General features: G+C 56.9%; 1 protein-coding gene across 2 annotated transcripts in view; it reads right to left on the reverse strand.

The window, feature by feature from the left end:
- Positions 1–3066: 3066 nt before the first annotated feature.
- QSOX1 (quiescin sulfhydryl oxidase 1) overlaps positions 3067–12200 on the reverse strand; it is a 46636-nt gene continuing 37502 nt past the window's right edge. Inside the window, exons 11-13 of one of the 2 annotated variants that reach the window (XM_025363084.1) lie at positions 8985–9164; positions 6773–7110; positions 3067–6039 (exon numbers count right to left, since the gene is read on the reverse strand). In XM_025363084.1, the coding sequence (XP_025218869.1) occupies positions 6031–6039; positions 6773–7110; positions 8985–9164 (527 nt within the window). In that variant the 3' untranslated portion in view covers positions 3067–6030. Of the gene's footprint in view, positions 7111–8984; positions 9165–12200 lie in introns of both variants that reach the window. The other variant, XM_025363075.1, reaches the window with a different exon arrangement.

Here is a 12200-nt window from a genome sequence, read left to right on the forward strand (position 1 = left end):
CCCGGCTAGTTTTTTGTATTTTTTTTAGTAGAGACGGGGTTTCACCATGTTAGCCAGGATGCTCTCGATCTCCTGACCTCGTGATCCGCCCGTCTCGGCCTCCCAAAGTGCTGGGATTACAGGCTTGAGCCACCGCGCCCGGCCGACCTAGAGCATTCTTAAGATGATATGTTGCAGAAGAGTCACAGGCCTTTGTCATACTTACGGCATGTATTTTCCCAGCTTTTAAATATGCAGCTTGATTTTCTTTTTCTTTTTCTTTTCTTTTTTTTTGAGATGGAGTCTCGCTCTGTCACCCAGGTTGGAGTGCAATGGCGCAATCTCAGCTCACTGCAAGCTCTGCCTCCCGGGTTCAAGTGATTCTCCTACCTCAGCCTCCTGAGTAGTTGGGATTATAGATGTGTGTCACAATGCCTGGGTAATTTTTGTATTTTTAGTAGAGATACGGTTTCACCATGTTGGCCAAGCTGGTCTCAAACTCCTGACCTCGTGATCTGCCCACCTCGGCCTCCCAAAGTGCTGGGATTACAGGCATGAGCCACCGCGCCTGGCCAGCCTTATTTCTTAAAAGTGACGTCAAGTAGATGGATTACTCACATTAGCTGCATTTTCCATTGTTTTCATGCTTTCAAAAACAGTGAAGTATTCAATTATATTTCTTTTTTTTTTTTTTTTTTTTGCATTAGTTTACTAACCTACTGAGATGTATTTTGCTTTATGGTATGAAGGTGAGATCTTACCTGAATTTTCCCCCAAATAATCACCATTCTCAACATCATTTGCTAAGCAATTCCTCCCTCCCCAGGGCAGAACTCTGTGACCACTGGAAACTGGGATGGTTAAGAACTTGATGGGGACATTGCAGAGCAGATTCAAACTAGGTAAAAATTTTAACCCCTTCCAAATATGAGCTGCTGTTCCACGGTGGGCAGAGGCTCACAGGCAGACAGAGGTGAAAGGCATCAACCCATCGCAGCAGGGGAGGGAGGAGGTTTAATAGGCAGCACCTGAAGCCCACTTTCCCACGGAAGAATGTGCAGCCCCAGGAAAAGAGCTTTTGCTCTCTCAGTATAGAGGCGACCAAGTCTTGCCAATGCAGCAGCTGGAGCTACCAGCGCTATCAGGAGGATCTCACCCTAGCCCTAGAGTCTGTAGATGTTCCTCGAGTCCTCCTCACCTACGGTCAATGCCCCCATGGGACTGCCCCTTAACTTTGTTCTCTCACATTCACAGAGGTCTCCTCCTCTGCCTTGTAACTTCCAGACTCTCTTCCACTGTGACCCAGGCCTGGCACAAACCCCCTGGGCAGCAGTGAAACCTGGAGTGACGGGGCCAGTGAGGGTGGCCAGAGAGACTCGGCTGGCAGGTATGCAGTCCAACTGACCCTCGCCGAGGCCACTGGCTCCCACGGCCATTGGTGAGTTACGGGGAATTCTTCTGCAGGGCAGAGGCCAAGGCTGTGAGTGCGGGCCTCCTGTGCAGCAAACAGTGAACTGTGTCACTGAGACCCCAGAAACCAGGGTCCCATGGCCCGGCCCCTCTCTATGGAGAAGACTGCGCTTCTGGGGCCAGGCAGAGGGGCAGAGGCCCAGGGTGGGAGAGGAAGGGATGGGAGGGCAGCTTCTTTCCCTCTTGGGTGTGAATGACCCTCGAGGGCAGCAGAGAAAGGGAAAGCAAGGGTCAGAGACAGGCCAGGTGTGACACCCAGGAGAAGCCGGGGCTCTGTCCTGCACAACAGCATGCCTGAGGAGGGACAAGGAGTCAGATATGAAGATTAAATTGCTCTTCTTGAAGTTTGGTTTAGTTCTTAAAGCTAGGGGTGGGAATCCTATCGCCCTGCCCAAGGAGCAGCCTTTCCTTTCAGAGGAGGTGGAGGGAGGGGTGAAAGGGGTGTTGAAGGGGAAGAGGAGGGATGCTGTGAAGGATACTGGGCCCACCCTGGAGCTTCCCTGGCACCTGAGGGAGAATGAGGCAGTGATGGGGCTGCAGAGGCCTTTGGGGTGCTCTGCCCAAGACTGTCAGGCTGGTGTGAGCTCGCTCGCCCCTCTCACAGCTAGCCCGGGATTCTATCAGGATATTGATCTTACAGGCTGTGGTCTCCTTTGGCCAAGAATCCTCTGTCTGGAAGGCCCTGCAGGAAGAACTTCTCCTCTCCACTCGCCATGGAGCTGGCAATACATGGATGGGAAGCCCAGGAGAGGTAGATGAACTTAGCAGGGACCCGGAAACTAGGTCTGTAGCCCCCATTTCACAGATGAGCTGAGCCAAGGTCACGCCCAACTGGTTGGCGGCAGGGCTGGGAGAATGAACCTGGTCTCCTCCCCTCCTTCAACAACCAGGCCTAAAATCAAGGACCCGAGACAGGGCACTTTGGCCTCAATGTAGGGAATGGAGCAAGAGCTCTAGAAAAGGCAGATCTTTCAGGGTGCCCCCACTCCCTGACACCAACACACAACAGTGGTTAATGCCACTGTTGGAGGGAAGAAGGGTTGGCACCCAGCACCATCACATAGTCTCGGGCAAGTCTGGAACAGGACATGAAACAGAATCCTATGTGTTAGGTGTAGAGATTGCAGCTCCAGGGTTGAGCAGGATGGGGTCTGGGGTCAAGTCCTAGATCTACTTCTCACCATTTGGGAGAATAGGGCAAATGTATTTATTTTGGTGAGAGTAAAGGGGATAGGATGTTTCTTAATCTCTTTAAGCCTCAGCTTCTTCATCTTACGTTGTTGGAGGATTACATGAGATTTAAATAAGGGCAAAGTTCAATAAATCGTAAACATCAACTCTCCAATAGCATACACATTTCAGGCATTTTAGGAGCCCCATCTCATGGGGGACATCTATACCACTGTGGCAGATAGGGGTGGGGAAGAATTTTCCACTCAACACCTCGCTCAACTCTGGACGGTGGTACCTGCCGGGGTGGCTTGGGGATTGCCACCTGGAGGCACAGCTCCAGGGACACCCTTCACAGAATATCCTGTGGGAACGGCACCCCCCCGCAAGCACAACGGGGCCCCTTGAATTTTCGAGTATTAAGACAGGAGACGACACGACAGGAGCAGTGGGCTACCATTATTAAGCACTTATTGTTTGCCCAGCGTGGTACAACAATCTGGTAGGTGGGTAGTTTATCTCCAGTGACACATGGGGACAAGGGGATAAGTTATCTTGCTCAAAGTCACATAGCTAGCGAGCGCTGGAAGCTGGATTCAACCCCAGACATCAGATTCCAGAGTCCATTCTCTTCAAGGCTGGACTTGATCCCCACCCTGACCCAGGGCCCAGATTAGAGGGCTCCCTCTGTGCCCACCTGACTTTCCTCCAGGGTCAAGACTGGCTGGGTCCCCGGAGCCCTATCCTCCACCCCCATACCCAGAGGACGGGCTGCATCAGGGGTCTTCCCGCCCCCACCCCATACCAAGGCTGCTGGAGAGGAGCCTGGCCCAAGGTGGGGCTGCCCCTCTTGGACCTCCAAGCATGCTACATGGAGCAGCCCCTCAGAGCTGCAGTCCCTCTACACCTGCCCTGTGGCCCCTCCAGCCTCGATCCCCACCCTCCCACTTCCTGGCTTCCCATCCTTCAGGTCTCGCAGAAGCCTCCCCAACACCCTCCCTGCTTGGTCTCTATTCTTCAGAGCCCTCATCATAACCTGTCCTTGCCTCTAGAATGGAAGCCTCACAGCAGCAGGGACCGCATCTCTGTTTCAGCTTGTTTCTAGCCCAGTGCAGCACTGTCAAAATCCTTAATAACATTTTTAAAAAGTTTTTATTAGAATTTCTTGAATTTTATTTTTGTTTGCTGACTTGGCAAGTGCTTTCTCCTCTGCCCGTAACCCTTGCTCCTCCTCATTTCCTTGCTAACACCTACTCATCTTTCAAAGCTCCATGCCACTGTCTCCTTGAGGAAATTGTTCCTGAGCCCCCAGCAGGTTAACACCCCAGACAGGCGAGATTCTCTGTCCTGCCCCAGACAAGGAGCCTTTGCTTTGCAGGGCTCCCCTTGGGACCCTCTCTTGCCAGGGGAGCCTCTAGAGAAGCCTTCTAGAAGGGCATTCCAGACTCAGCAGGCCCCAGCTCCCAGCCTGGCAGACTGGGTGGGGGGAGGGCCCAGCTGGCGGGCGAGGCTAGTTTGTCGATGCTGTGGAGAGCCCTGGGGAAATCAAGGTGAAAGGCAGCCGCGCTGCTGGGAGGCCCACCCGTTTATCAACCAGCGACTCTGGGGCCGGGCGAAAAGAGGCTCGGCTGCCAGAGGCAGCTGTAAGGTGGGAGGTCCACACCACTTCTTGGGCCTGGAGAATGGGCTACACACTGTGCCGCCCGGGTTGCTGCGACAGCGTTTCCAACGTAGCCCTAATTCTAGGTGACTGAGTTTGGCTTTAGAAATAGGGTCACTGGAGCCACAGGGCTTGCTGACAGAAATCCCTCGCACTTGGCATTGGGCGAGGAGCCCTTAGGGGGTGAGGGACAGGCTTATTCAGTGGCCTTGGTCCAGTGGGCACACAGGGCACTGGCCCTGGGAGCCTCTGTCTCCCTCCTGCAGGCCAGGGTTGGGTCCTGATTGTGGGTTCCCATCTGTCTCTCAGGCCCCCAGCCAGGGCCAGCCCAGGGGAGCAGGAGGTGCAGAGCACAACCAGGAGGATGGAGCCGGTGGGTGCCTGGAGCAGGGGCACAGAGAGGGAATCCACCCCAGGAGCCCAGCAAGGCACTGCAACTAACGGGGTCCAGGGAAACATGCAGGGAGACTGCCGTCCCTCCCCCTCCCCAGCTGCCCCATAGCGGGAGTGGCCTTGGCATCCCACCTGCTCCACACAGCGCCCAGGCCATCTGAGCAGAGTGAAGATGTCAAAGAGAAAACCTCAAATCGGATTGAGACTCCTGCTCCCCCTTAATGAGGTTCATTATCTGCGGCTCTGATCCTTGTAAAACCCAGCAGGCCGGATTAGGGGCAGGCTCTCTAATCCTGGCTGACTCCTCCCCACCGAGTGGCCAGCCCGGCAGCTCTGACCAACAAGCCCTTCCTTCCTGCAGGAGCTGGAAGTAGGCAGGTGCAGACAGGCTCCTCCCTCGCCAGCCCAGGGCACTGAGGCAGGAGCTCTCAGGGAGGATTGGGGCAGGGGGTGGCAAGGCTGCACATCCAGAGGCCTGTCCCCGTGCATGAGGCGGCCGTGGAGTTTGGGTGCGGACAGCTCTATGGGCAGTCTGTGGCCAGGAGCCGTGTGTGCTGAGGGACATCGAGTCTGGCTGCATTCCAGGTGGGTTGGTCTCCATGCACTCTGTCCAGACCTGGACACTAGGTCTCCAAGTAGCAAGTTAAAGAACACACCAATGCTTGCCTTAACAAAAATAATTTATTCCACACGCCTCCCAAGCAGGGGGTAGCGTGGGAATCAAGCATGTGTAAGGCACTGCCCCCTCCCTCAGACCCTTCTAACTTCTGCACGCTGGAAGGTGAAACCTGGAGAGAGAAGGCACTCCCCTCCCTAGCTTCTACCCAGCACCCTCCAAAGACGAACATTTATCTTAGAGACCAAAATAAAAAAGGACAAAAGACCAGGCTCAGAGGGGGCAGAGCTCAACGGGGAGAAGCGAAAGCCCCCATCTTCTCCTGCAGCTAAGCCAGGGCCAAGGCACTAGAGACCCACATCCTTCCCATGCCACCAACTCATCAGGTCCCGCCAAGCAAGCCACTCACCCTACAGCCCAGCAACCATGGCTTGCCTCACCTGGAAGACCAGCATGACTTCCAGAAACTTCTAAACCCCACCCTGAAGCCAAACCCCACCCAGGAGGTCTGAGGAGCTGGAGGCTGGCCAGGCATAGAGGGCTCGGGGTGGTCCTTCCTCCCAGGGTGCAAAGGCTTCTTCATTGTCCGGAAGGGAGCAGGGTGGGCGGAGCCCAGCAGCTAGTGAGGAGTTCCACTCCAGCCCACCCAGCTCAGGGCACCCTCCTCTGGCTTCACTTGCCCCAATTTAGGGCCAAGACCAAGCAGGAGAGACTGAGGCTCCAGTGAGAATGAGGCAGGACTTCAAATAAGCTGAAAAACAGGAATGTGGTGCTGAGAGGCCGGGGACTGAGCTGCCCTTCGCTCGCTGCCCAGGGCTGCCCTCCCTGTGCAGCAGGGAACCTGGACCCTGCTCCTGTCTTTTGTGTCAAAGGAGCTCTCTGTCCTAGCAGCCCCAAGAAGCTTCACTGGAGCAACTGGTTTTCCTGAATTTCCCATACTTCTAGGCCAGACAAGGAGCAAGGGGTGGGAGGGGAGGGAATGGGGTCAGGGGGCTCGAGGAGCCTAACAGATGGCAGCTCCCTCTCCCGCCTCCTCCCCAGGTGGTTCAGGCTGCAGGGTGGCCAGCATGGCCCTTCAGGGCCCTTATCTTGGCCCGGAAGTAGGTGTACATGGCCAGCAGGCCCATGAAGGACAGGGAGTAGAGCCCCACACAGAGGCTGATGTCCAGGTGGGAGAAGCCCCCTCCCAGCACCTGCAGCCACTGGCCTCGGCCCCGCCCAGTTCGGGCCTCCAGCTGGCCCTCAGGGATGTCGACCAGCTGCTTGGAGCTGCGGCCCACGCGCCTGACCTCCGAAGGGCCCCAGAGGCGGTTCTTCTCAGCCCGGGACTCGGCCAGCAATGCAGCCCCTGTGTCTCGCTTGCTCAAGTGCCACTGCCCACGCGGCTGCTCCCGCTCATTCCTCTGAAGCTCTGCCATGTGCTCAGGAGGCTCCTGGCCTGGTGCAGCTCCGAGGCCAGGGCGCAGCTTCGGGGGGCGACTTGCCTCAGGTCTCTCAGCTGGCACATCTGGGGTGGTGTTTGCGGGGGACTTCATCATCTCAGGCTTCCCAGGGTCCAGAGTTGAATTCCGGCCTTCCAGCTCCAGGGCTCCCATTGCCAGCTCTGGGGCAGCTGCCACATTCTGCGCATCCCTCCGGGCAGCTGACCCAGCTGCAGGGAAGTCCAGGATGATGTTGCTTGGGGAGAAGTGGGCCTTGAGGAAGTTAAGGGTGGCTTCCACGTTCCACACGGGCACATCCAGGCGTTCATTGTGGCAGGCAGAACAAAGTTCACGGGGCGGCCACTGCACCTTGGGGAACTGAGGGTCCTCGCTGGGGGCACCTACAGAGGGAAGCATATATAGGCTGGCGGTGACATCAGTCCCACCCAAAAGCCCAGACCACACTCCTCCACTCAGAATGCCAGCTTCCTTGTCTGCAGAAAGGGCTTGCCACTGCCCTTCCAGACGACGGGAAATGAGGAAATACAGATTACAAACACTAGCCCACAGTGGGAGCTCAACAGATGGCAGCCTGGAGGAGGCGGCGGATCCACCTAGCCCTCAGCCCCGGCCCTCCGTGGTTTTCCAGGGAAGCGTGAAGAGCGTCATCTCAGTCACTTCCCAGTGTTGGCCAGACCCACTGTCCTGCTTTGTGGACTTTACAACCAGCTTGTACCCCAGAACCAGACATGGAAAAGGGCAAGAATACTCATTTTGATCTGTTTTGCAGTCTTTGGTTGGTCGGCTTGTGTTCGTCTTTTTTTTGCCTTTTTCCTACATTTTCCAAATTACAAACTGCGCAAATAGGTTAATTTGTCAATTCAAGGGAAAATGTGTTTTAGAGCAAGAGTCAGCCGCTCATGGCAATCCTTGCCTTTACCCAGCAGCAACCCTCTGGGGTAGGGGTGGGCTCCAAGGGGTAGTTTGGGGGAGACCTGAGGGGTACTTGGAAGAGTCAGGATGCTGCTGGGGCTGCAGGCTGTTGGTACCCCAGGTGGGGCCAGCCCTCTAGGCAGCCTCTGGATGAGTCCCAGAGGGTGAGCCATGGCCACCAGCCCCTCATGCAGTGTTGCCCAGGGAATGCATCAGCCCATCCCTTCTGTAGAAGCACCTCTCCTAAAGGTTTTAATAGGGGGACAAGTTGTTGACTACAAGGAAGCAGGAGCAGCAGCAGCAAGTGGCAAGCAAGTCAGAATGGTTATTCTGGGGAGGGGCAACAAGCAGAGTGGAGGGTCCAGTCATGAGTCATAGTGATCAGGCCTTGCGGAGGGGGCTCTCAGCTTGTGCCTGGCAATTCTGAGTTTCTTCTGAAAGGACCCCACCAGAGAGAGGAGGGAACCACCCTGCTTCTGGCCCCTCAGGGAGAGGGCCCGGCTCCTGGCCCTCCAGCAGCAGCTGGGAGCCTGATGAGGTCAAGGGGCTGAAGGGTCAAACGGAGCATTTGGTGGCAGGGGTGGGGCGGGGCAGGGGGAAGGAGAAGACAGGCACGTGTCTTCCTTTCAAAGTTCGATAGGAGGCCCCAGGAGACCACGACCAAGTGCCTGCGCCTGCACCACCACCTGCTCCATTCAGCTCCTTTAACCTCGGCTCCGCCCCGGTCTCCCGCCCCTGGGAGGCTGTCACAGCCACGTGCACCACTCTCTCCCGACACACAGGCTGCCTCCTGTCCACAGATGGCTCCCTCCCCACCCAGCTCCCTGGAGTTTAATGTGTTTGCCTGTTAGAGTCATCAGACTCGTGCGCGTAAGGAAAAGGAAGCACCGTAATGAGGGAACGCAGAGGGCAAGGCTCCCTCCTGGGAGCCGGTACCTGGTATTTCCAGGAAGGACCTGGTCTCCTCCAGCCCCTTCTCTCATCAGACCCTTCCCAGGGAGAGAGAACCCGAGCTCCCTCCACCCTAGCAGTTTGAGTAAGGGGCCAACAGCCAGAAGGCAGAGCAGGGGAGGCGGGAGAGGGACCCCAGCAGGCTGGAGAGCGCCCCTAGTTCAGGGAAAGTGAGCAACGGCATGGGAAGGCCAGGGTCTTACAGTGTTAAAGCCTTGGTTTCCTCATCTCGAAAATGGGGCTGATGATACTGGCATTGGTTAACAGGGCTGGGCTGTGACTGAGGGGACAATGAGTGTCCCTTCCCCAACTTTTGGCCTAAGACTCCAAAGTATCCTCACCCTGTCGTCTCCCACAGGTGACTCCAGCCTTAGGGATGGCCCTTCCTTACCTGCAAGGCGAGCGTTGACCCTGTTGTGGCTAGACCAGAGCCAAAGGACAGCGGCGTTGGGACTCCCCACCCGGTGCATGGAGGCAGCAGCCATCTGCTCAAAGTGGCCAGCGCAGTCTCGGCAGCCGAAGAAGTAGTGCACGTAGCCTCGGATGGCTGGAAGGACCTCCTGGGCCTTGGCTACAGGGGAGAGGAGACGCCATGCACCAGCCCTTCAGGCTGCCAGTCCCACAGCCGTTGCCTCCCCAAGCCACCCTGCTGTCCCCCATCCTGCCGTGGCCACCCCTGCACAGGTGCCACACACCCCAGCCTATGCCAGCAGAGGCCCAGTGTCCCCTTGTCTACTTCTCTACCTGCCAGGGTCACTTTACAGGAGACCCCATCCCCCTTAAACTCCTAAACCTGGATCCCCTTCCCTGCCACTCACCTGGGCGCTTGTCACTCACACCCAGGATAAAGTCCACACTCTTTGGCAGGACACGTGGGCTCTTTGTGACACTGGTAGGAGAGGCCAGCAGGGGCCACAGGGCCACTGACCTAGCCCCAGGCCCCTCCTCCCCACCCACTCATGCTGCCTGTCTGACTTGCTTCCACCATGCCTCACCTCCCTCGGGCCTGGACCTGGCCTGCGCATGCCCTAATCTGTCTCCATCTCTCCTCGCTCTCCCCTTCCACTCCCCCCACCCCGCCCACCCACTGGGTCCTCTGGACTGGCATGAGCAAAGGCCTGTTAACCAGCCCCACTTTCTTGCTCTAACTGAAACCAGGCTCCCCGCTGAAGACACCACTCCTACTCAAACACGCCCCTCCTAAGTCCTTCACCCTCAGGCTCTAGGGCTGCTGGTGCCTGCCTCTAAGCTCACTCCTTCCTACTGCAAACCTCCCAGGCCTTTAGAAGCCAATCTCCTGCTTTTACCCCTTCACGCAGCAGGACACTGGCACCCTTACTCTTTTGTCACTCCTGGCAAGGTGAGACCCGCAGCAGTCCATGCCTGCCTCTCTCTCTCTCTCCTCTGCCTTCTCAGCTTGGTCTTCCGCACCCAGCACAGGTGCCCACCTCCCCACCACAAGGCCTCACTACACGGCCCTGGTGGTCTCAGCCTCTGTCTCCGCTGCTGCTCGGGCTGCCCTACTCCTCACCTCCTCCAGGATTTCACTCCCATTAATGTTTTCTTTCTTTACTGTGTCATCCATTTCTCCCCTGATAAAGGATCATTCCAACTGGGGAAAAGGATGATCATAAAGAAGTTCCCTCTAACCCAGTCACACCCCAGTTCCTGCTCACTGTCTCCAGAATTTTGCCTCCTGGTCTCTCTTTAGCCAAATCCAACCAGGCCATGACCTCCACTACGCCACTGACACAGCCCTTGCTAGAGATGTCCTCATCTTGCGCCACCTGCAGCAGCCCTGGCCCCAATGACTACACCTCTGTTTGAAACACTGGACTCTGGGCCCCCTTGAAATCACCATGGCCTCTCCCTTTCAGCCTCCTTTGCTGGCGGTTTGATGCTCGGGGCTCAGTCCTCAGCACTCTTCTCTACCTCCCTACCAGGGAGCTCATCCAGTCCCATGGCTTGAGCTCTGATGCTACTAACGACTAAAAGCTGATCTCTCTATCCCAGACCTCTCCCTGGAACTCCAGACTCAGCTGTGCACACCTCCACTGGGAGGTCCACTGACACAAAGTGGGCCATTGATTCCACCCTCCCACCCCGAGCCCCTGACTCCTCATCTGACAGGACTGTCATCCACAGGCCCCACAACCCGGGAGTCCACCTGAGTCCTGCTTCCCACATACCCTTCCTCCAATCTAGCAGTAAGTCCCTCAGCTCTGCCTTTAATATATCCCCAAATCTGACCACTTCCTCCAGGGACACACTGACAACCCCAGTCCAGGCCCCACCACCACTGCTGGGCGAGCTCCGCAGCTCCCTCCTCAGCCGCCCTGCCTCCTCCTGCCCCACAAGAGCCCATCCTCCACCTTTCTAAAGTGTCAACCGTCTGTCACTTCTGTAAGACTCTCCAGTGGCTTCTCAAAATGCCAACACCAACCTCCAAACCCTGCCCTCACCAAGGCCTCTGAGCCCTTGAGTGCTCACCTCCACCCCGGCCTCTCTCTGCAGCCTCGCCTCCCTCCCTCCGGTCACAGCAGCCTTCTTTGGTGCTGCCCACACACCAGGCTTGTCCTCTGCACCTGCTGGTCCCTGGCCTGTGCTATGGGCCCAATTATGTCCCCCCAAATTCCTATGTTGAAGCCCTAATCCCCAGCCTCTCAGAATGTGGCTGTATTTGGAGACAGGGTCTTTAAAGAGGTAAGGAAGGTAAAATGAGGTCATTTGGGTGGGTCCTAATCCAATAGGACTGGTGTCCTTGCAGGAAGAGGAATTTGGACATGGATTGGGAGAGGGATAACTGCATGGAGACACAGGGAGAAGATGACCGCCGCCCAGCCAAGGAGAGAGGCTCGAAGAAACCAGCCCCGAGACCTCCGCCTTGCACTTCAGTCTCCAGAACTGAGACAACAAACGTCTACTGTCTGAGCCCTAGCCTGACATTCGTCAGCACAGTCCAAGGACACCAATACAGCCTGGGAGGCTCTCTTCCCAGATGTCCCACACTGCCTCCTTCTCTCCACCTGGGTCCCAGCGCCGGGCCCTCCACAGGGAAGCCGTCCCCAGACCCCTTTCCAGACAGCACCCGCTCCGGCGCTGCTGTGCTTTGTCTTCCTCAGCGTTCGTCATCATGGCTGAAACCATCCCTCTGTGTCTGTCTCCTGCCACTCAGATACTGGCCCTGGGGGGACAGGGACCTGTCCCATATGCTGCTGTGTCCCTGGCTCCTGCAGTGCCACACGGCATGGTGGAGAGGCTCCATACACACTGGCTTCCCACACCACTGCCCGGCAGTTCCTCTGATTCGTGGGGCTCTGCACAGGCTGCTCCCTCTGCTGGGATGCTCCTCTCCTGGCAGAATCCCTACTCACCCATGAGGCCCATGAGGCCTGGGGCCCCTTCCCAATGGCGTCGAGCCCACCCTCTCTTCACCCTCACATCCTTCTCTCTGCCATGGCCCCAGCCCTGGTGCACTGCAGGCCTCTCTGTCCCCGAGCCTCACACTAGAGGTCCACCAAGAGCAGGCACTGTCGCCCTTTTCACCCATGTATCTATCCTCCAAGCCAAGTCACAGCCTGATTCCTGAATCAGTGTGGATGTGTGG

This window comes from Theropithecus gelada, chromosome 1 (assembly GCF_003255815.1).
Source record: "Theropithecus gelada isolate Dixy chromosome 1, Tgel_1.0, whole genome shotgun sequence".
Lineage (NCBI taxonomy): Eukaryota > Metazoa > Chordata > Mammalia > Primates > Cercopithecidae > Theropithecus > Theropithecus gelada.